Source organism: Neophocaena asiaeorientalis, unplaced genomic scaffold (genome assembly GCF_003031525.2).
Source record: "Neophocaena asiaeorientalis asiaeorientalis breed wild unplaced genomic scaffold, Neophocaena_asiaeorientalis_V1.1 scaffold116, whole genome shotgun sequence".
NCBI classification, from domain to species: Eukaryota; Metazoa; Chordata; class Mammalia; order Artiodactyla; family Phocoenidae; genus Neophocaena; species Neophocaena asiaeorientalis.
In genome coordinates, this window is record NW_020174561.1 from 10,452,271 (window position 1) to 10,476,270 (window position 24,000).

General features: G+C 34.9%; 1 protein-coding gene across 12 annotated transcripts in view; it reads right to left on the reverse strand.

The window, feature by feature from the left end:
* FOXP2 (forkhead box P2) overlaps positions 1 to 24,000 on the reverse strand; it is a 247,740-nt gene that overhangs the window by 36,084 nt on the left and 187,656 nt on the right. For 3 of the 12 annotated variants that reach the window (XM_024757744.1, XM_024757750.1, XM_024757746.1), the window contains 4 exons: positions 22,443 to 22,605; positions 10,420 to 10,633; positions 8,560 to 8,664; positions 1,051 to 1,138 (listed from right to left, as the gene is read on the reverse strand). In XM_024757744.1, the coding sequence (XP_024613512.1) occupies positions 1,051 to 1,138; positions 8,560 to 8,664; positions 10,420 to 10,633; positions 22,443 to 22,605 (570 nt within the window). Of the gene's footprint in view, positions 1 to 1,050; positions 1,139 to 8,559; positions 8,665 to 10,419; positions 10,634 to 22,442; positions 22,612 to 23,534; positions 23,538 to 24,000 lie in introns of all 12 variants that reach the window. The other 9 variants (XM_024757749.1, XM_024757748.1, XM_024757745.1 and 6 more) reach the window with 4 other exon arrangements.

A 24,000-nucleotide genomic window follows, 5' to 3' on the forward strand; every position in this document is an offset into this window, starting at 1 on the left:
GGACCTTACTTTTCCATCAGTCAGACACATCAGGAAAAAAAAAGAGGCATAATTGGTCACACTGCAGACGGTCTCATCAGCCAAACTCTTAGTTTTAGTCTACCTTTTATAAATGGTAAACAGGTTTACAAAAAAGCTTTTTAAACGACAGCAGCGACAATGCTTTTTATGTGTTCTTGATTATTTTACAAGTCAAAATATTTTTAGGAGCTCCCTGGAAAAAAGCAATGACATTTATGCATTTAGTGAATGATGAATTTAAAGCAATTTAAGACGTAGTAAAGTATGAAGACAAATAAATTGTATGTTTAATTAAATGAAACAAGGTATTGGTTTGATTGAGAAAAAATAATCTTAAGATGAAATGCTAGAGGAAGCCTTAGAGGGTTAGAAAAAATGTAGCAATAATCATATTGAGGGTGATATAATTGTTTTATGATCAGTTTTATGAGTTCTATTTATTTTGGGCCAAATTCTGTTTCAATATTAACAGTAATGTTTTTTAACTTAAGTTAGCAGCATTTGATACAATACACATATTACCATCTGTGATATTGTAAATGATGTGCCATTACTCCAAGTCTTAAGGATTCTTGCAAGATCTTTAATTAAAAATACACTAGAGGTAGAAAAGGAAAAGATTTTATTTAGAGTATTAAATTACAGGCATGATACTGTAAAGGCTTTTTGCTATAATATAAAATCTCATGGAAAAAAACAAGATTAGCTCATGTAAAAACTGTCTCTGCAATGAAATTATATCCAACTGGGGGGTTGGGTCTAACCTTTCGTAGGGGAACTTAGATTTGACTCCTTTGGGATAGCCAAATGTATATGATAGAGTCTAAAGGTTATATTAAGTCTAAGTGGTAAGTACATTAAACTACAACAATCCACCCTGAATTATCAATCATTGCTATCACTATAAACAATCTAAAATCCCTTGTATTTCTATGAGTCATTGTGTTAAAAGACACAGGATCTGCCCAGTACTCAATTTAACGACCAGAAGTCAGAGAAAGGCGTCCATTAAGGAAGGCTTTGACAAACCTGTATTTCTAACTGCTGCACCACCTGCATTTGCACTCGACACTGGGCAGTGCTTCTGTCGTCCAATGCATGTTCGTTGTTAAGGTGCCTAAACAAACACAAAACACAAAACAGAATGTTAAGCCACGGCTACGTCAGCGGCATATGCTCCACTTAAAACCACTGAAGTTGTATTTCCTCCACAGTGGAAAAAAGAACACTTTGAAATGATACCAGAAAAGTTAAATAGGCTGATGTGTTTAGTGCAAATTATTTACGCAACATAAAGAGACCCTTCAAATAGTAGAAAATGTCATTGTCTCTAAGCATATCAGTTATTACAAAAAATATTTTCCCCAAACCATTTTGCAGAATAATAGTAGAAATCACTAGATGAATTTCATATACTCATGCCATTTATTTTTAAAAAGGATACCTTATAAATACATGAATCAAAAGTAACTCTGAAGAGAACAAAGACAATTCTCTATTCCAGTTTTGTTAAAACAGTTTGTGGTTCCTATGATGTTATTTAGTGAGCCATGTCTTATTTCACCAGGATGTGGTATGAATTATGTAAAGATGGCAAATTATCGTCCCATGGAAACATCAAATACTTATGAAGAATGATCACTTGTTATTACTAATAATTAAAGTGCATTGAAGATTCTGACAATCAGAAGTGTAAGATTGACATTTCATGTCTAGTGTCCTATTTGGGAGACATCTATTCTAATCTTTCAAAAAAGTAGGGAAAGATAAGACATTCTCATTATCTTACTCTAATCTTTATTATGTATTAGTCTATTATTATTTCATAATGTTTAAAAAGATCTCTTTAATGAGTGGTATGTTGATACATCAAAAGTAATTTAGTAGAGCAGCATCTCCAATGAACATGAACATATTCAATAATATGTACTTTGTAATATATCATTTATTTGCTGCCTCCTAAAATTAAGAAAGTCATCTTCAATTAATTTAATATCCTTTGGTGTGTCTATTTCACCAATGGGCAAACTAAGGCAGCAATTTAAGAGATGTTCTCATCAATGTATCTAAGAGAAATATTAAACCAAATATTTACAAAATTAAATAAGAATTTATATATTTCTCCGTCTGGGCTCAAGTACCATTTAGAACGGTATAATAGTCTAAAAAGTTTAGTGCAGCCCTAATTTTACTAAAATTCAACAGAAATACTTTTGTGCCCATTCAAATGATTTACTTACGTTTCTTGAAATCGATAATGAAACAGAACAAATATATAGACAAACAAATATGTAACACATATAAAGAAGTAATTTACAAACATGTAGGTTTATTTGTTAGTAGATCTAGGTTCAGCAGGTAGAATTTGTGCGACTCTGCCCCATCCTTTGATAAATTAAATCAGTTTGTTTCAGTACCTCCTCACTGATCATGACAACAAAACCTCCATGTATCTTAGCACAACTGTCATTCTTGGTTGAAGAGAGACTGTGGACTAAAATAGCAGGGTGTATCAGGTCAAGTTTAAGGTGTGTGGCTATAGCGCAGGAAAGGCACTTGTACTCCACCTGCCTGTTCTTAGACTGGCTCTGTTGGTTTGGTTAAGAAACTAACTGGAACGATACACACTACTATATATAAAATAGGTAATCAACAAGAACCTACTGTATAGCACAGGGAACTCTACTCGATACTCTGTAATAACCTATATGGGAAGAGAATCTGAAAAAGAATGGATATAGGTATAACTGAATCACTTTGCTGTACACCTGAAACTAACACGACATTGTAAATCACCTATACTCCACTATAAAATAAAAATTTTTTAAATGATTTTCATAATAAAAAATTAGATAAAATAAACTGTAACAAGAACTAAAATTCACTCATGCTTTCTGAAAAGGAGGCACGGAATGTTAGCGTAAACCACAGGTTAGCTTATGACATTAAGTGTCACTTATTCCTAACTAACAGGACATTTACAAATTGTTTTTCAGGTCCTCCCCCCATTTTAATGAACAATGAGTCCATTTTCTATCAGTGTATTGCAATAGTAGTTGTATTCCTAAGGCTTGATCTCTTGAGGAACACATGTATGTTTGTTCCACGGTCAGTCTAAATGCGTATTTTTAAAAATGCTTCAGCTCTACACAAAGATTAGGGTGTAAATGGAGTAAGATAAGCAGAATACACAGCTCTGCAAGAAAAAGATATATTCAGTTTAACATGTTTATTTTTGCGTGAAATTACTTTTTAAAAAGGTTTTTTGCACACTTGTTTACTTCTTAGGGATAGTAATTATCCTATACTTAAAGAACTAAAAAAAAGTACAAAATGTTTGCATTATATACTTGGGTCTTAGAGACCTATTCAATTTATCTCTGCATCTTTTATTAGAATAGAGACTGTAGACTACAATAATAGCCAATGAGGTTTTGTCTTGATTGAATTTTTCAGTGGAACACAAAAGAACCTTGCCATTAAAATAGTCCTTTATTCTCCTGTATGAAGGGGAAAGGTTTTTAAAGTGTTGTGATGTTCAGTAATGAGCCTCTATCTAAATTATCATTGGTGACAAACTCACAAAGCACTTTTCGAGGACACATAGTTATGAAATGCCAGAGCTGCCACTTTCTTTCCTGTAATTATAGGCTAGCTTGCAGCCCTTCAATGATCATTTATAGAACAGCCTCCAGTGGATTACTGAGAACTTGAAAAACACATACATACCTCTGCCACATCTCCCTTCTCCTTTCCTCGCTATTGTTTACCAGTGATATGTAAAATAATAGTGCCTATTCATTCCCCCTACTTAATTATGCCAATCAAAGTACAGAAATAGTGTCCTGATATAAATACAATGCAATAAGACTAAATAAACAGGCTGCATATTAACAGTAAATTATGAATTTATGTATTTATGACTATTTTGTGCCCAAATTATTCTCTTTTATGTTTTTATAACTATCTCAGGTACTACATATTGCTGTTCAAAAATTCTCTATGATTTATAAATCAAGAATGAGATAATACTGAAAAATGAGAGGATTGGTAGATTTTCTCAGTCAGTGCCTAATTGCTGTTTCAAAATGCATATGCAAAGGGACATTTCATTAATCATTTAATCATGTCCCTTGCAGGAAGTTGGAACTAATGTTGCAAATACCCTTTTCATATGAATGCTCCATAATACTATCTTATGCATTTGATATATTGCCTATGTCATAAATTATAGCTGCTTCAAAAGGACCAAGTGGGGTTGTTATCCCTGAAGATGCTTGTTACAAAACCTTTATTAAGTTTCTTTTTTTACTTATTGCTAGTTCTATTTCACAGCTTCGTACTAGCCAACAATAATACTCTTTCTGATGGCAAAGGTCTGTAAATTACCCATGCAATCACTAACACCATTTCACAGGCCTGTTCTACTTCTACTGGTCTGCTAACAAGGCGATTACACACAAATTACTGAATGCCTATGAAATATTTAAATGCATTCTACTCTACTATGCATTAATAAGAGCAAAGCAAGCTCTGGAATTCTGGTTAGCTCCAGTCCCTAATGTCCCCTAATGAGCCTCTTACCGAGACTGCAGTTCAAACAGAGAGGTGAAGAAAAAATGCAAAGGGTGCCTTCAGAAAGGCAGCACTGAACAAACATTGTGTGAGCCAATTCTAATTTATGGGTCACTTTATAGGTATATTGATTTTTGTTTTCAAAATGGAATAAATGATGTGGTCAACTGACGTTCTTTCAAAACTGCAGTGAAGCTACGTGCTAGGTAAGGTAGTGCCCACTAGGAAAAAAGGTGTAAACAGGCAGTCAAATTCTTTCTAAAAACAATTAAGCAAGCATTTCAGGAAGACAAAATGTAGGAAAGGATCTTTCCAATTTATTTAATGCACAGTTCTCTTTAATTAAGCTTTTAAGGTTATGAATGCATGTGGTAACTTCAATTATATACACCCCAGATTAGCAATTCTATTTTAACCTCTAGATGTTTTTTCAAATTCATTTAAAGTTACAGCATTTTATAAGCTAAAAAGGGATCAGATTTAAATCCAAGTATGTCAGAGACTGTTTTAACAAAATGTTTCCCTTGCATATCACTGGTGTTTGATTTATTTTGCATCAAGCTTTTTACGTTTAAACACTGACAGGAGTTTAAATACAAAATGTTAGCTGTCACTATTCATTTAGCTGATTATGTGAGATGCCTTAGTTTTGAGAGATGGGGGCACTGTCACCAAAAGAAACAACATTCTGACAAGTTCAAAGAACGCCTTCTTGAGGTCATAATTTTGTAGCCATGCTGCCTAGTCAAAGACAAAGAAATAGACAATACACACTAAGTAAGAGCATAATTTTTAGAGTAGTCAGCTGCAAGAAAAAAGATAACACATTTCCATTAAATATTGTTTCTACTACCTTTTCTATTGCTCTTTATACAATGTCAAACCTTAAAATTTTAGGCTTTGTAATAAACCTAATACATTTATGTTCGCCAACTAATTACTCCTTAATAGGCTGACATTTTATTGACAGTAACCGTTTTGCCATTCTTCAAAGAGTATTTCTATCTTTGTATCTCAGACCATGTTTTGTTTGCTGGCATCCGCACATGCAGGTTCAAGAACACTTGTCTGCCAAATTGAATGTTATGTTGTAAACCTTTTGGTTTAAGCGCTAAAAGTCAATCCATCTACATTCAAGCTGACTTAGGGCCAATGGAATGATAATTAATTTTGCAGACAAACTACACTAAAATTTTGTTGGATATTATTACACTTTGACATTTATAAGACAGTAATGAAGAACTAGTATTAAATGCTTTTAGTGATCTAGTGAGATCTTCAATGAGTGGTCAGAAAAATGGTTAGCTTCTGTCAACACCTACTTTATAGTAATTCAAAAATTTTCCTAAACACGTTTTAGTCTAGACTTTCTTCTTATATATGTATATATGGCTAAGAATATATATGTTATTCATAAGCAACTGTGCTCTGGTGGATTTTCGTTTGGTGCTGGGCAAAAACAGAGGAATTCTGCCAGTTTATTTGGGGATATAATGTGAGAAATGGAATTTGGGGCTCAATATATTTTCTACTATCCTTTGCTATTAAACATATGTAGGGTAAATAGTAATAATGGATAGCTTCCTTTTATTTCAAACCAATGGATAAGCTGACTGATACAAAGTACAGCTCAAGCTGTACAATGTATTTCTAGTGCATTTTAGAAATAAAAATGCCACAATAATATTTTCTCAAACACCTTTTATAGTAAACACTGGGTACAAAATTTCTGGAGCATGGATAAACAAACAACCTGAGAGCTAAAAACCTTTCACAGCTTTTTGACTTGCCTGACATTTTTCCCTCCAAGACTCTCAATCCTCTCCATTATTACAAAAGAAAAGCAAAATCTTCTTTCCAAGAAAATCTGTATTAGTGGTGACACCTTCTTCGATTCACTTTCCACATAGACACTAAATCGACATTTTTTTCTGAATAACTGAAATTAATTTAATAAAACATTATTTTATTTCTCTTCAAATTTCCCACACCTTTTAAAGAAAAAGACAATACTAGTATGGAAATATGTCTAATATTTCATTTCAGTACAGTACACTGGCATTAGTTCTATCAACAGAATTTATCACAGATCTTTGACTTACAGAATCTAAGCATATCATAACAAAAATGGACTAAAAAAAAGGCCTTAAAATCTACTGTCATTTGTTCTGTCATCCCTATAAAGTTAATGGGTTGGAAAAATGGTCAGTCTTTGGAAACAAAGTTGATATTTCATTGAAAGGAAATGTTGTTTTAATTGTAACTTCTTCAGTTTTTCAAAAATACTAACTTGAATATGAAAAAGGCCCATGGAGGGTAAAATGAGAGTTCATATTTATAAGCTTGTTAGTAATAAAAATATGTATACAAATTTGAGATGAATAAAAATGCTCCTTTCCATGGGCCATAAAGGAAATCATACCGAAACAAAGACGTGTGTTTTTTTCTTAAAGCTTTATTTTGAATTTTGTCAAAAACAACAACTTAGAGCAATAAAATATTTGGTGACTGAAGAAACAGCAGCAACAGTCCTCTAAATAACCTTAATGATAAGGAATAATATAACATATTAAAAAGGACTAATATATTCAAATGAAGAAATATGAAATTAGTTCTTTAAAGAATTATATTCTTATATCCTGTCTTTATTTTAGCAAATGTTATTTTTCTTAGACAGGAAAACTTTAGCAAAGTTACTTAACATTTTAAGAGCTCTCTTTGCTTAGAACGGTCAAATCAGTTTCCTATCCAACAAAATGGTAGCTCACAACTGTTCAGGAAAATAGGAGTGCAAATTTTCATTCAAGGCCATGTAGAAAATCCATAATAATATAGGAAACATTTTTTTCTTTTAATTGGTCAGAAATAAAAATAGTTTAAAAAAATCCTTGTGGAAGTCTTACTGTAATTCAGTTATACAGTTATTATGATGCCAAGTACTTGTGCCTTGTTGTTAAGGTGCTTTTGCTCTATACTCTGTAGTCCACCATTTGTAAACACATCTTTTTGATGTTTCTGCCAACATCCTGGCAACAAAGCAGTGCAATTTCAAATGAGCTAATTAACTTAATTGTTGATGAAGCATGAAACAGTTCATTCACCCTGTTAGCTGCTCCATGACAACATAAGAGTCTCAGCCTGTGAAGTTACTCATCTCCATAAACCTATCTGTAGCTCTCTGTTTAGATCTCTTGTATACTGAAATCGTGCGTGGAAAATGTTTCATGAAAGATGCATATTCTCATTTGAAAAAGAACCTCTTATGAATTAAAAAAAAAATTATCACTGTATGAAGAAATTAAGGATACACAAAGTTGATTTTAAGCTAGAGAAGCCATATAATCTATCATACAAACATAGGGCCATGTAAGTTTCTTTATGATTCTCAGGGCAACAAGTAACAACATGGAGAAAATAACAACTATCTTAAAATTTTAGTTACTATTAACTTTCAGTTTTTTATTCTTGCTGTTAAATAAATACATTAAATATTATTTAAAGTAAGAAATATAAAGTCTACAATAAAAAATACACCTTTAAAATCTTTTGTTTAAATATATGTATGTGTATATATATAATATATATTATATATATATATAAAATATGACTTCTCACATAATGTTACTGGAAATTTTTCTTGAAACCTTGAAATTTAAGTGAATCCAACAAACACGTCTTCCAGTTATTAATGACACTGCTATAGTAAGGCTACTTCTTTTTTCATTCATTCAAAAACTTTTATTGGATGATTTGTAAAATGTTCTCATGAAAAAGTAAAGAGGAAGAGTTAACCATCTTAGCCTGACTTTGCTAATCTACTTGCTGGAACACACAGAAAACTTACAGTGTGCCTTATGATGGACCTTCACTTTCTTCCTTCAGCTTTCTTTTGTTCATTTACAACTATCTGCTTAAAACTCCCATACAATCCACTCCCTCCCCTAAGAAAAGTAAAAAACCTACTTTAAAAACTGTCCAAAGTCTTCACAAATGCTTTCACAGCCTGGCCATTTGCAAACTCCATGGCCGTAGAGAGTGTGAGAGGCCCCAGTCTCCTCATGTGATGAGCTGCAGCAAAAGAACATGGCATCAGATTGATCTCAAAAAGCCATAATCGTTGCAGGCTGCTAGCGCCTGTCAGGTTACGATCAGTGACAAACAGGTCAAAACAGGTCAATTCAGCTCAGAGCAGTCAGAAAAATTTAATCGTTCTATTGAATAGTTCAACTGCCAAGGCTAGATGATGTTCCAATTAGAGGAGAAATAGAGCCAAAGATGACTGTTAATAAACGATGAAAAACTAAGAGGACTGTATAATATCATATGCTAATCCTGCCATATGACCTTAACGTAACATTTACCTCTAAATAAAAATATATATATTCATATGTGGTCAAGTGAAAAAACCCTGTGTTTTTAAGAAAGTAATAGGAAAATCACCATACGATTTTCGAAATGTTCTTTTTAGGGAAGATATGGACCTTTAGGATCATTTACATTGTTTAATATTTATGTGCGAACCATATATGTTTCTGCTAGTTACAGCTGATTTAAAAATTCTGCTTTGGAACGGTATTCATTAGCTATCTCTTTCTATAATTATCCAAGACTTTTGATAAGTGAGTATTATATCAGATAGATCCTAGAGACATCAACCAACTTCTGAACTGTATAATCATCAAATTACTCTCAATTAATACAACAGCGTGAAAGCATTCAAAGGCATACCATTTTATAATAATGAAAGCTAACAAGAAAAAAATTTTATGATACTTCTAGGAAGACAAAAAACATCACCAAACTATAGCATTATATCTTAAACTGTACTGTAATTATATGTACGTTTCTTTGAAAAAATATTTGCTTCGGGGAAAGGGTTTGTGGCAGCTAGGCAGGTATTCACATACGTAACAGAATACTGTTAATCCACTCCACTTAAATATGAATTTTACAGCTATATATCATATGAGACTAAGCCATTCTGTTAAGAAGTCCTACACTTATGCTTCATCTTTTAAAAAGTTAGTTTTCATATTGAGCAATATTTTAGCTTCTATAGTTTATGTAAATTACATTAAAGGACATGATTAGATAATGATATGCCTGCATAAATAGAACTAAATGGACAAAAAAGTACATGGGTGATCCTTTTACAAAGGCAGTTTTTACACAACTGAAATAAAACAGTAAGTTGAAAAATTACCTAATATAATGTACTCAGTGTTGATAACTGAAATCAAATAATTTTTCTTTATGAGTATTGAGGCAAATTTATTCAGAAAGTTACCACCGTAATTTCATTTTTATTATATATTTATAATTCCATCATGCCACGACAATAAAAAAGGCAAACCAGATCTTCTATCTTCTGGTTTATTATACCTGTGTTTATATGTTTATGTATATCTATTCTCTGATTTGTAAGCACATGTTTGTAACATATATAAGGGGGATATATACGCATCTTTAATTATTTGAAACTGGTTAAGTTTTAAAATGGTAAAAATGTTCTCATTTCAGCAATCAGGTTAATCACAACATTTTAGCCATAAAAATATATTGACACAATAATTCTGCATGCACTTATTAATAAATAACTTTCTTCAGTAAATTCCCCACTCTATCCATTAAACTGCTGGTATCTGAACTGCTTTTTTTTCTAATGAAAATGATATAAATACAAATAATCTAAAGGTTTCTATCTATTTAATTAGTTGTTCTACACATTCTGCCCCTGTTAAGTACAAATCATTATTTTTAGTTTCACAAATGGTGAAAGTAAAGTTTGGTGATATGTAACAGAATGTATCTCCTGAGATTTACCTGTCTCGCCTTGCATTTAGAACTGAAGACTGTCCATTCACCATGGAGTGATGGGTTATTGGTGGTGACGCTTTGGAAGCGGTGGGGGAGGTAGTCGAGGAGGAATTGTTAGTAGTGAGGTCTAGCCCTCCATGCTTAATGCCGTTGTCTTCCATACTGTGAACTCCAGTCACTTCTTTCCATAACTGCTGAATCTCAGCAGGACTTAAGCCAGCTATAAAGTGAAAGAAAGCCCCACTAATATAACAAAGTAAATTTCATATAATGAGCTTAGTATTATCACTGGATTAAGGCCAACCACAAAAGTGATGTTACCAGAATTATTAATATATGATAATAAACCACTTTATACCATCAGCACTATCGTTTCCTCTTCAATAATCAGTTATTTGTTAAAGACTACCAATTCAAGAACAGTACTAGAAATAATAGTATTGGGAATAATATCAAGGATCAGTAGAAAAAAAACACAGCAAGTTCCATTTGAAAATTAAACTATTCAACTTTTAACCTTTTAACTAACTTTATTCAAGCTTTTATTTATTGCTAGTATGAAGTTTTTATCAGTGAGGAACTGAAAGAACATTTGGAAATAACACATATCAAAAGAAATGAAAAAAGTAAGGTGGGAAACACAAATGTCAGGAGAAAACAGCAAACACTCAAGTCAAAAGAAAAATAGATTTGACAATTATCTAGTTATTTTGATCTTTCTCAGAATGGCCAAGGAAATAACTGAATTTCATTTTGAGGTCCTGAATAAGCCAATATTCTAACTTACATGGATCAATTAAGCAGATAATATCTAAATTTCTCCCTCATTTTATGACTGATAGAATAATAAATCAACTACTCATTTTAAACAAATTCCTGGCTCAGATTATGCAAATTTACCTGACTTATGATGAATGAAAATAGAAAAGCTAGGTACAATACTTTAGCTTTTCACTGTAATTTTGAAATAAGGAATTGAGAGACTGTTATTTACAGTATTTGACTTACAAAACATCACTTATATATGCCAATTTCTGTGCCTTCATATATTGTTTATATACCTTATGCTCCTTAATCCTTACTACAGTCCAATGGAGCTGACACTTTTATTGTAACCAATTTATTTACAGATAAGGAAGCAAAGAGGGAGAGAGGTTCAAAAATATATCTAAGGTCACAAAGCTTATGTGTGATAAAGCTAGGATTTCAATCCAGGCAGTCTGACTTGAATGCCTTTGCTCCTAAAATATTTTATTAAAAATATGAAAACTCTGAATAAAGATATACAGGAGGAAATGTACTTGTAATTATAATTGCTATCATTTATTGAGCATCTACTATATTCTGGCGCTTTACATTCATAATCTAAATTAACCTCACCTGACATTAGGAATCATTACATTTTATTGATGAGGGCATGGAGGCTCAGAAAGATTAAATATGTTTCCCCAGTCACTAAGCTCATAACCAGTGGACAGAATTCAAACATGATGCCCTGTGGGTCCAAAATCTATGTTTTTTATTACTGGGTTCATCTACAATATCTGATATAAGGATGAAAATGCTAATCAAACGTCCCCTGCCCCTCACCCCCACATCAGATGCTCTAGTGATGCTGATCAGTTGAGAGCTGCGTGCGAGTGAAGTGGCTTGGAATAGGCAGGGGAGACTGGGGAAAGATAACAGAGTACGATGGTGAGGACAGCTCTCTCACCCCTACCCCTGCAAGTGGAAAAAATCATTGATCTAGACATAGTGGTAAGTAGCCCAGAGCAACAGAAGAATTCTCACTGTTCCAAACATAACTTCTGGTCAAATTATTCGTCCCAGTGGAAACCTTAAACCGCTATGCCTATCGCAATTTCAAACAGGCAGCGTTACTGAAAGCTACCATTCTGGTGATCCTGGCTCCTCAAGATTTTAAGACATGGCCTGAGACTAAAGACAAGACAGGGTAACTCAGATTCCCAAAGTTATTAAAAGCTGTTTTTTCTAAAAAGAAGAGGATGGGTTAATAAAGAAAGGTATTTCTGTTACATAGGAAATAATTTCTATATAAAGATCGCTTTAATTCTAGCTTTAACCTGGGATACTGAAACTTTTCTGACCATGACTTTTTGTTCCCTGGCTGCATGCGTTACGTGTCCTAACAGCAAAACTCCACGAGTAAATCCTTTTCTGTGAGAGCATCAACACATCCTCTGCATCAGAACTCTGCTGCCTCTCTGCTCCACCGTCAGCTCTTGCCTGGACCACTGCTATAGCTTCCTGACTGTCTTCCTGTTTTCACCTTGGCTTTGGCTAATTTACTTTTCATCTATCAGCCCAAAGTTATCTCTCTAAAGGTAAATGAGGCCATGGCACTTCCCCAACAAACCTTCCAATGGCTTTTCAGCCTCCAATGGCTTTGAACTTAAGAGACAAAAAAAAAACAACAAGGGCTTCCCTGGTGGCGCAGTGGTTGAGAGTCTGCCTGCTGATGCAGGGGACACGGGTTCGTGACCTGGTCTGGGAAGATCCCACATGCCGCAGAGCAGCTGGGCCCATGAGCCATGGCCGCTGAGCCTGCGCGTCCGGAGCCTGTGCTCCACAACGGGAGAGGCCACAGCAGTGAGAGGCCCGCGCACAGAAAAAAACAAAACAAAACAAAACAAAAAACAACAAAACCTACCATGGCCCATGAGGTGCTGGCAGTTATCATTTGGTTCTGGCCTGTCTCTCTGACCTCATCCATCGCTGTCTCTCTCTGTTTCATTCTGTTATACTAGCCTTCTGCTCTTTCTCGAATGCATCAAACATTTGCTCCCTTTCGAGCTTCCCTCTGGCGGCCCTCACAGCCTAGGCCCCTCTGGTTGCAAATCTTCTCACGAGTTCTTCCCTCCCTTCTCTCAGGTGGTTCAAGGGTCACCTCCTGTGAGAGGTCTCTGTCCACACTTATCAACCATTGCCCCTCCCCACCTGCCTTTTATCGTGCCCTTCCACCTCACCCTACTTTATTTTTCTTTAGGGCATTTATCGGCCCCTAAACCATATTATTTATTTGCTTTACAATCTCCCTCCACCATTTTCTAAGAGCAGGGATTTCTTATTTTACTGGTAGACCCCCCAGTGCCTAGAACAGTGCCTGGTATGTGCTCAAGAAATAGTTGTTGATTTAATTGATTAAAATGGGTTCATACAGTTCTCGAAGACATATCGGTTTGCACACGGAAGTTCTGTGACTCTTAAAGGTCACACTATTTATAACCGTTGCTCTCCTATAAGGCCAATGTCTAAAGAATTATAAATGGTACTAGTTGATTCTAACAGGCTGAGTGGCTAATAACATTTTATATTTTGGCTAAAGACTCTTAGACGTTTTTTGAAACTATACCAGTTAAAGATGTTATTAATAATTTAGGTTTTGAATTTTATTAATAATTTAGTTAACCTAAGTATCCACTTCCCTTCTAAAAGTAGAAATCCATTATACTATTCATTTGCCTTGAAAATTAGTGGTATCACCATGATATCACAATGATAGGGTGACAAACAGTAGGCACATAAACATTTGATAAATAAATAACCTGCTCATCATCCAAATAATGATCCTTAATTAAAAGAATATCTTAAAAATATTAAATATTTATATATTTTAAATATTTAATTTTAACTATTTTAAATAAGGGACAGAGAATAAATAATGTCAAAAAGAGATTCCTGTTAGTGAAACTAGCTCCCCAAAGCATCTACATATTAGAATCACTTGGGGATCTTTTAAAATTTCCAGTGCCGTGACCATAGCCCCAACAAATCAAATCACAATTTCTAGTAGCTTTTGAAGCTCCACAGATGATTCCAATGTACAAATAATTTGGGGGGAATTTTTTTTTTAAGTAAACTATTACATTGCCCATGAGACAAAGTTTTCGCATCAACTTGCTTAGCTATTTTCTATGGATACAAAACTATTTATGAAAATGAAACAACTAGCCAATCCATTTTGCAGCATTTTGAAAGTTTGGGGAGTTTTTTATGTTTTGATGTTAGGCAAGAAGTAATTTACTTTTTCAGGCAGTAACTGTGTTCTATGGAACAGTACTCTCGAAATGCTGTTAGTCTAAGATCTCTCAGAAGTCTGTTCTTTCCATCTTGGAGACCCGTGGTTCATGTTAGCAAGTAAAACAGTTCTGAGATATCTGTCTAGTAACAAAGAAAACTTGAGTCTCTTTCTTTAACTCAGTGTTTTGCAAATACGTTTGAAGGAAAAAAATTAACTCAACAAGTTCTTTTTACAATTACACTAATTTATTTCAGTTTTAAATACCAGGTATAGGCTTAGGATTCAAGTGATCTCCAACCCAGGCCCCTTCCCTGAATTGCAGGCTGCCTATCTGGCATCTCCACATAACCCTAACAAATTCTCAATTCTTACATGTCCAAAACTAAGCTCCTGTTTATACAGCTCCTCTGACCCCAACTCATTCCTCTAGCAGGTTTCTTTGTCCGTTTTATTTAACAGACACTTATATAGTGCTTCTCATACGCCAGTTACTTTTCCAAAGGCTTCATACATAATAACTAATGTAATGCCCAAACCTCTATTATTGTTTTTATTATTACCATCACTATTTTCATTTTAGAGATGAGGACACTGAGGCACAGAAAAGTTAAGTAACTTTTGCTCAAGAGCTAATACATGGCCGAGTTCCCCCCACATTTTCAGGTCATTACTCACACAGCCCCTTCCCAGGACTCCTTCCCTGGCTACCTTGTCTACAAGTTCAACTCCTCCCATCTCCTGTGGTTGCTTAATTTTTTCCTATCCTTGCTTTTTAATTTTTCTCCTTAGCAGTTACCACTATATATTTTACTTGACTTATTTGTTGTCTGTCTTCTACAGTCTGTCTTATTACATTTTTTACACTAAAATGTAAGTTTTATGATGGCAGAGTTTGCTGTCTGTTTTCATCATGGCTTTATTCCCAGCGCCTACATGAGTGCCTGCCGTGAGTAAACACTCAACGAATATTACTTAATAGAGCTGTTCAGGGACTTCCCTGGTGGCTCAGTGGTTAAGAATCCGCCTGCCAACTCAGGAGACATGGCTCTGAGCCCTGGTCCAGGAAGATCCCACATGCGGTGGAGCAACTAAGCCCGTGCGCCACAACTACTGAGCCTGTGCTCTAGAGCCCGTGAGCCACAACTACTGAGCCCGCATGCCACAACTACTGAAGCCTGCACACCTGGAGCCCATGCTCCGCAGTGAGAAAGCCACCGCAATGAGAAGCCCGCACACCGCAATGAGGAGTAGCCCCGGCTTGCCACAACTAGAGAAAAGCCCACACGCAGCAAGGAAGCCCCAACACAGCCATAAATAAATAAATAAATAAAAGAGCTGTTCAGTGGACCAGAACATTAGTGTAGTGGCAAGCACAATCCGGGAATCAGTGGACTAGAGTATCACAGAATAATAGTCAACTTAAAATCTTAAGTGAAGATTATTCATTTTTCCTTTAAAACATATTTCAAGGAAATATACATACAATACCACTGCTGAAAAGTTTTATAATTTCATAATTTAAAAATTCCGTGCCCACAAAAAATTGAGAAACCCTATTCTACTTTTGTATGGTGACTTGGGCTTCATTCACTGCCAGGACTACAAATAAGCATTAAAAAGTTTCTTTTTCCAGGGCTTCCCTGGTGGCGGAGTGGTTGAGAGTCCGCCTGCCGATGCAGAGGACACGGGTTCGTTCGTGCCCCGGTCTGGGAAGATCCCACATGCCGCGGAGCAGCTGGGCCCATGAGCCATGGCCACTGAGCCTGCGCGTCCAGAGCCTGTGCTCCGCAATGGGAGAGGCCACAACAGTGAGAAGCCCACGTTACCGCAAAAAAAAAAAAAAAAGTTTCTTTTTCCAGGAGTTGAGAGAATAAAAAGAATTCCTAATCGCATATAATATGTCAGATAAAGCAATTAAATAACAATTCTTTATTTCTAGAGTTAGAGTTTGCAGAGTACTGGGTGCCAAGCACTGTGCTAAGAATTAGTGAAAATTTTATCATTCATATCTAGATTATACATTCTTGGGGCATACAAGGGGTAAAAGTTTCATGTATTGGTAAAAATTACATGAGCATCTTTTTCACACTCAGAAATAAACGATTCTTTCCACGTCCTTTTATTTTTTACATCCAGTAATTACTTTTTAATATTAAATAAATAATTTTAATATAGTATGATATAAAGTCAGTCTACTGTGAATTTTTAATTAATTTATTTTCTAGGGTTATTTACAATTAAAAGTAATAAAAGTGAATTTTGGTAAAAGTATTTGTATTATTCACATATTTTATTGAATGATTTGATATTCAATACTTGAAATTATTGAAATATTATCATTAATTTTCACTTTTCACCTTAAATTTTACATTTTGAAAAACTAGTATACATGCATGGCCAAAATAATTGAATCACAGAGAAGGGTATGCATTGTAAAATTAAATTTCCCTACCAGCCCTGTCCTCTGGGTCCCCAGTACCTCTCCAGTGGCAACCATTATTCCAGTTTCTGAGCTACCTTCAGAAAGCCAAGTGTTCATTTATAATTTGCCAAACCTAACATCTTATTGATCTGTATTTGACTAGGGGCTTACTATAACCTGTACGTAAAATGCCCATCTTTAAAATGTACTTTCAATGACAGGTGTACCTAATACACATTTCGTCCAAATGCTGAATTACAAGAAGTAAAACTAGCTATTTGGCTGAAACTGAGACCAAAGGCAAATATCTGCACCAAGGAAAGAATTTCTGGGATACAGGAATATGTCTGATATAAAAAAATTCCTGCTATGATTTTACTATGAAAATTTTTATAGGCTACATTTTTACAGTTTGATATTCTATTACAAAAACAATGATTTCTTATTTTTCTTGATCATGACATTTTAATGTGGCAAAGTTGATGTTTTCCTTTTAAGTCTTCCCTCAACACATAAAGAATTGACAAATAGAACTTTTTAAGACAGATGGCCTAAATGGCATTAAACCATTTTAGTATACGCATGTTAGTATACTAAACAATTCTACAACAATTAGAATTATGATATAATTTAATCTCCCTCTTCTTATCTCATTTAAATTTTCTCAACAACTAACTCAACATATTTTTAATATCTCCCTATGTATTTATTTATCCCTAAGTTAGTTTTTATGCATAACAGCATTCACAAGTAATTTTGCAAAGTTTTATTCTGACTATAATAAATGTACCTTCAAACTTTAGCTCATTGATGTTGTTTTCAGCATGTAAAACCCCAAAGGAGATTTTCCTAAATTACAAATAGAAGATTTACTGGTATTTGAAAGGGAATACTAAAATGGTAACAATAATTCTGCATGACGTACATTGTTCTTAGTGCTGGTGCTGTTACCCTGATTAGATATATGTTCTATGTAAGCCCATGATCACAGATTAAGCAAAAAAATCAAGGATGCCTGAGTGGTGCTGAAGTAGCCATTTGGCTATTTAGATTTCCATAAGCAAAGCGTGAAGTCCAAGCCAAAGAGCTGACTTTGGCTGAATACTGATGCCAAAGAAAAACTTCAGCACAGTCCTAACTCAGCATGAAGGACATTATTATATTTTATTTAAAAAGATATCATTTTCTTTATTGTTCAACAGATTCCAAGCTCATCTAGTTCTACAAGGTGTTAGTTTAAAACAGGACTGGCTGGTTATCTAGCATTCCCTGTTTGGTCTTTCAGATTGGTAATGAAAATGGTTGTTTTAGATAGCTTCTACAAATTCAAAAATATTTTAAAAGTTGTAATTAAACATATATACACGCATACAAATATATATGTGTGTGTGTGTATATATAGATCCCTATAATAATACTAAACCTATGAATATATTGTGTATTGGGATACACTGACTTCTATCTTATATCAAAAACATATCAAAGTTTAAAGTGCATGTCGCAATAATTTCCTATTTTTTAACCTGCAGACAGTGGTACTGAGTCACGAAAATATGTCACTAATTAATTACTAGTTGATATTTAAAGTACACGTTGTATCAAATAGCTTTATAATCAGTATTTTATTCAAGATTGATTTACAAATCCATCCTTTTTTGACTTCTGTATACCTACAGTCACTCTATATACATACTTAGAGATCGTAATTTAATTGCCTATTTCACATTAAAATCCAATATTATAGTAATGTTCATGATGACTTGAAATGCTTAATATTTAAAATGCCTTACTTTAAAATGATAAAATACATTACATCATTTTGCAATATAGAGAAAAATGTCTGTAAATCTCCTTATCAAAATTATAATTTTGTTACATCTATCTGATTCTCATGTACATATTTTTATACAGTTGAAAGAAATTGTAACTTTAAAAGTAGTCTGAGCAAGTTGTGTTAAATCATGGGGTAAGTATTGCAAATATGGCATATTTTTAAAGATACAGTGAGAATATCATCACTGCGTGTTAAGCCTGCTTGGTTTTCACATGGCTATTATTTGTGGCTAATCAGCCAACCAAAAACCTGAGGCAAAGTGAACTGAAAATTGATAAAAAAAAATATTAATTGTCCAAAATAACCAGTAACTGAGGCAGAAATGATTCAGCGCTTACATTATTTAACAATTATTTCTTTACTTTCTCCCACTCTGAGATTCCAGAAGAGTACTATGAACTTATGTTCCTTTACTGTATCTGGTTTATGACATATTCCTCCTGTGTTTGGCTGATGGGACTCTCCACAATGGCACTTTTCACACATTCATCTAAACAGCTGAAAACACAATGATGACTTCCATCTTTTTTGTTTGGACCTAGAGATTATCATACTAAGTGAAGTAAGCCAGACAGAGAAAGACAAGTATACGATATCACTTATATGTGGAATCTAAAAATAAAAAATGATACAGATGAACTTCTATACAAAACAGAAATAAACCCACAGACACAGAAAACAAATTTATTGTTACCAAAGGGGAAAAGTGGTGGGTAGGGATAAACTAGGAGTTTGGGATTAACATATACACACTACTACACATAAAATAGATAGCCAGCAAGGACCTACTGTATAGCACAGCGAACTATACTCAATATTTTGTAATAACCTGTAAGGGAAAAGAATCTAAAAAAGAATATATATATATATATACCTGAATCACTTTGCTGTACACCTGAAACTAACACAACATTGTAAATCAACTACACTTCAATTAAAAATGTTTCTTAAAAAATACACTTTCTGCTCAAACCCAGATATGTTTTCAGATTTACTTCCTTTCCCTCAATGTTCTCCATTCTGTGAGTTTTATTTCTCATATATCTTACAGAGAATACAAATAGAAGAAAGTAAGTGGTGATCATTTTGTTGGGTAGAGAAATAGCGAATCATTACGTTGTGCAGATCAGGAACTAACCCAGTGTTGTAGGTCAATCATTTCATGATGTATGTAAGTCAAATCATTATGCTGCACACCTTAAAGTTATACAGTGCTGTATGTAAACTCTATCTCAATAAAACTGGAAGGAAAAAAACAAATAGAAGAAAAAAAAGGAAGATAATTCTATCAAAAGAAAGCTCAGAAATTAGGGAAAGTTTTCATTTGAACACTATTAGAATGGTTATATCATAATGATATTCTTGTTCACAAGATATTTCTATGCTTGTTTTGGAAGAATGCAGTTTAACACATATATTTCAGATAACTACATCTTGTTTCTACGAACATCTATTTTAAACATTCTTGAAATGTTTGTTTGAATGGTTTTACTCAAATAAAATTATATTTCCCTATTGAGGAGAGAAAAAAACCCAGATCCCAACTATAGACTTTATTTAAATTTTACTAAGAAAATCAATGACATAAATTTATTGCTTCTGTTTTAGTACAGTTTCTATGAAAGAAATCTATATTTACGTTGAACTAATTTATAAACACTTTTAATTTTTAAACCTTATTTCTTTCTTTGTCCTCAAGTTGTATTTATTTTTCAAAAAAAACCAATTATTTGTGAATAGAACATTCACTGCTGTGGTGACACTATGGTTTATTCCAATTCTCTTTGGAATGACACAGAAAAGTGGGTTTATTGCCTTGTTTTTCTTTCACTTTTTTTTTTTTTTTTTTTTTTTTTTTTTGTTTTGTATTTTTTTTTTTTTTTTTTTTTTGCGCTTTGCGGGCCTCTCACTGTTGTGGCCTCTCCTGTTGCGGAGCACAGGCTCCCGACGCACAGGTTCAGCGGCCATGGCTCACGGGCCCAGCCGCTCCGCGGCATGTGGGATCTTCCCGGACCGGGGCACGAACCCGTGTCCCCTGCATCGGCAGGCGGACTCTCAACCACTGCGCCACCAGGGAAGCCCCTTCTTTCACTATTTAAACTTTATCTTTCTTGATTTCCTAAGAGTGATTCAGTCAGGTGAATTAGAGGATCTGAAGTCAAATGAAAGAGGAATTCTGGGAAAAATAAGCCATGGAGACAGTAATTTGATAAATAAAGAGAAAAACATTTACCACAATATTTACAATTTAATGTGCCCCAAATAATAATTATGTGTATTTAAAAGACTCTTTTATTAGTCTAATTATAATTTTGTATATTTAATTGTTCTTGATTTTCTTCAGTGTATCCTATAGAGTCAGAAAAATGTACAGCAAGTACTAGTGCAATGTGAGCCCCTCTGGAACAAATATAAGTGACTTGAATGAAAGTTCACTTGGATTAAAGTTGTTCCAACAAAATCCAAATGGAAATTAGAATATGCTTTTAGGATGTTTATGGATACATGACTTTTACCTGTATTGAGAATTTTAGCACACGAAGAATGATTCTGTTTACCATTCTATTTCATTTTTTTTTTTTACTTAGAACTCTTTCCATTTCCCAAAAGTTGATTCAAATAATGAATATATACAATTGTATATTTGTATGGTATTGTATTATTGAATTATCAAAGTACATCCGAAGTTTTCGTATCAGAAAAACAAGAATACAATTGCCAGGTTTTTAAAGCTGTAATTCACAATACAGTACATGTATACGCAATATCCTTTTAGAGAAAGGAGGATCAATATGGTCCCAGGATGCATGATGAGGTCCCCCAAAGCATAACTGGGACTATTCTCTGTAGAAATACATAAAGCCTTCCTTTTATATATAGCGTGAAGATTAGGAGCGTCTATCTTTTTCTTATCAGTTGTCCACCAAAACTCCTATCAGCTCACTTATGTTAAATGGAGTGATGTTAGCCTTCCCACTAATCCTATTCCCTGCAGATCTTCAGTGTGTATTCAATAGCTTGAATTCAATAGCTTGAATTGTGTTGCCCTTATACATTTTCTTCCATAAGACTAATAAATACACATTTAATATCTAACAAAGCACTTGAAAGCGGTTTACTGCACACTTAAAAAGCAATGTGGAGTAAAACTTCTGAGTCTCAAGAAAAAGGGGCATGCAACCATGTTAACCATGTTAACAGTCATTTCTTTTTTTAATTTTTATTTTATATTGGAGTATAGTTGAATTTCAGGTGTACAGCAAAGTGATTCAGTTATACATATACATGTATCTATTCTTTTTCAGATTCTTTTCCCATCCAGGTTCTTACAGAATACTGAGTAGAGTTCCCTATGCTATATAGCAGGTCCTTTTTGGTTATCTATTCTATACATAGTAGAATGTATATGTTAATCCCAAACTCCAAACTTCTACTAACTTTGGGTTTTGTTTGTTCTTTGTCTAGTTGCTTCAGTTGTAAGGTTAGGTTGTTTGAGATGTTTCTTGCTTCCTGAGGTAGGACTGTATTGCTATAAACTTCCCTCTTAGAACTGCTTTTGCTGCGTCCCAAAGGTTTTGGATCGTCGTGTTTTCATTTTCATAACAATCATGCTTTAATAATAAACATAAAGGTTATAAGAACGAAAGTTCTCAAGGTGTAAGGTAGACAGGCCACACAGTGGCAGCAAGTGCAAGCTGAGAAATGGAACGTGCGCGGCGGTTTGTATGTACCTTGAGGCAGCGACTGGACTGGAAGGGCCGCCTGGCCAGGTGGGATGGAGATGAGTCCCTGACGCTGAAGGCTGAGCAGATGCTGCTGCTGCTGGAGTTGCTGCATCTGGAGGAGCTGCTGCTGGAAGACAAGCTGCTGGGCCGCCAACTGCTGCTGCTGCTGCTGCTGCTGGTGTCAGAAAACCCAACCCAGTGAGCGAACGGACGGCAGAGACCAGGGTCTGTGCAAACAGCCCTCCTACAGCGAGACGTAAGCTTCTGTCATCGCCCCGGTATGTTTGTGAACGGTCATCCCATTGTCCAAGCTCAAGGGCAGAATGTGAGCAAGCTCTAGATTTTCAGTTGCTTTTCTTTCAAATATTAACACAGCAACAGAGAACCAAGGAACTTGCACTGAAAGGGGATGGAACAAGGTCTAGAGAAAGTGTGTCACGAAAGTTCAGACTTCTTAAAAATAGGCTTATTGCAGATGATAAGAAATTTACTTAGACTCAAAGAATGACACTTTACGGAAACAGTCAACCTCAACAACACTTTTGTTTTTTTTCCAACTGAATAAGTTTGACCTGCAGAAGTCCATGACCGTGGTCTCTAGTGATCTATTAGTAAACTGGGATGTAGCCTTCATAGGACAGGACTGTTAGCTCTCTCTCTTCCTCTTCTCTCTTATTGGAATATATGAAAGGTAGAATTATGTTCAAGGCCAAAAAAAGTGCCCTTTACTGGAAGGAAAAGTGTAAGTTCCCATTTTGTGAGGCATTACAAGACAAAGCAGACTTCTTTTGGACTCGGGAGGGTATGAGAAGGCAGTCACACTTCAGAGAAAGACAAGCTGCTGTGAAAGACCTTTCCTTTTTAGTTTGGGGAAAAGAGAAACTTCTGATGCGCTCACTGGAAAACAGACTGCATAACGGAGCAAGTCATGTGGATTGCCCAAAGCCTCCGGAGAAATAAGGGAGCAATTTCTATTCTGTAGTTGATGGCTGTCTGAAATTCTATTCACAAATCCAAACAGAAACAAAGCCTCAGGGGGTCAAAACTGTTTCCTGTACGTTTGCATAATGGGCAGCTTGAAGACAACGGCTCTGTTACCTGCTGATCAATTTAACTACTTCAACTGTTTTGTTTGTATTATGTTTATATCTGATGCAGTTTGCTGACAAGCACAAGCTAGGCCTGAGAAGCCAGCTTGTCAGTTTGATTTATGAGCATATCAAACTGGAACTTTCTACTCGCCACTCCAAACCTACAGTAGCAGTTCATTAATCAGGGGCCTGTGACTTTGAAATCTGGGCTCAACCACTTTCTCCCTGGCTTCCCCCCGCCCCCCAACTCCCAACCACGGGCTCAATTTGCATGCCTGTTCTCTGAGCTGCACCACTGAGAAAGATAAGGTTCCCTCACCAACTTCGGTTCTCGGGTGGATACGAGATAATCAGTACTTTGTCCACCACACAGCTTGCTCTTTGTACGCTGTGATTCATTAGTGAACAGGAGACGACAGCAGCATTGGATCGTAACTCTCCAGTCCCACGCTGCAGAAAAAGTAGAGCAGGAG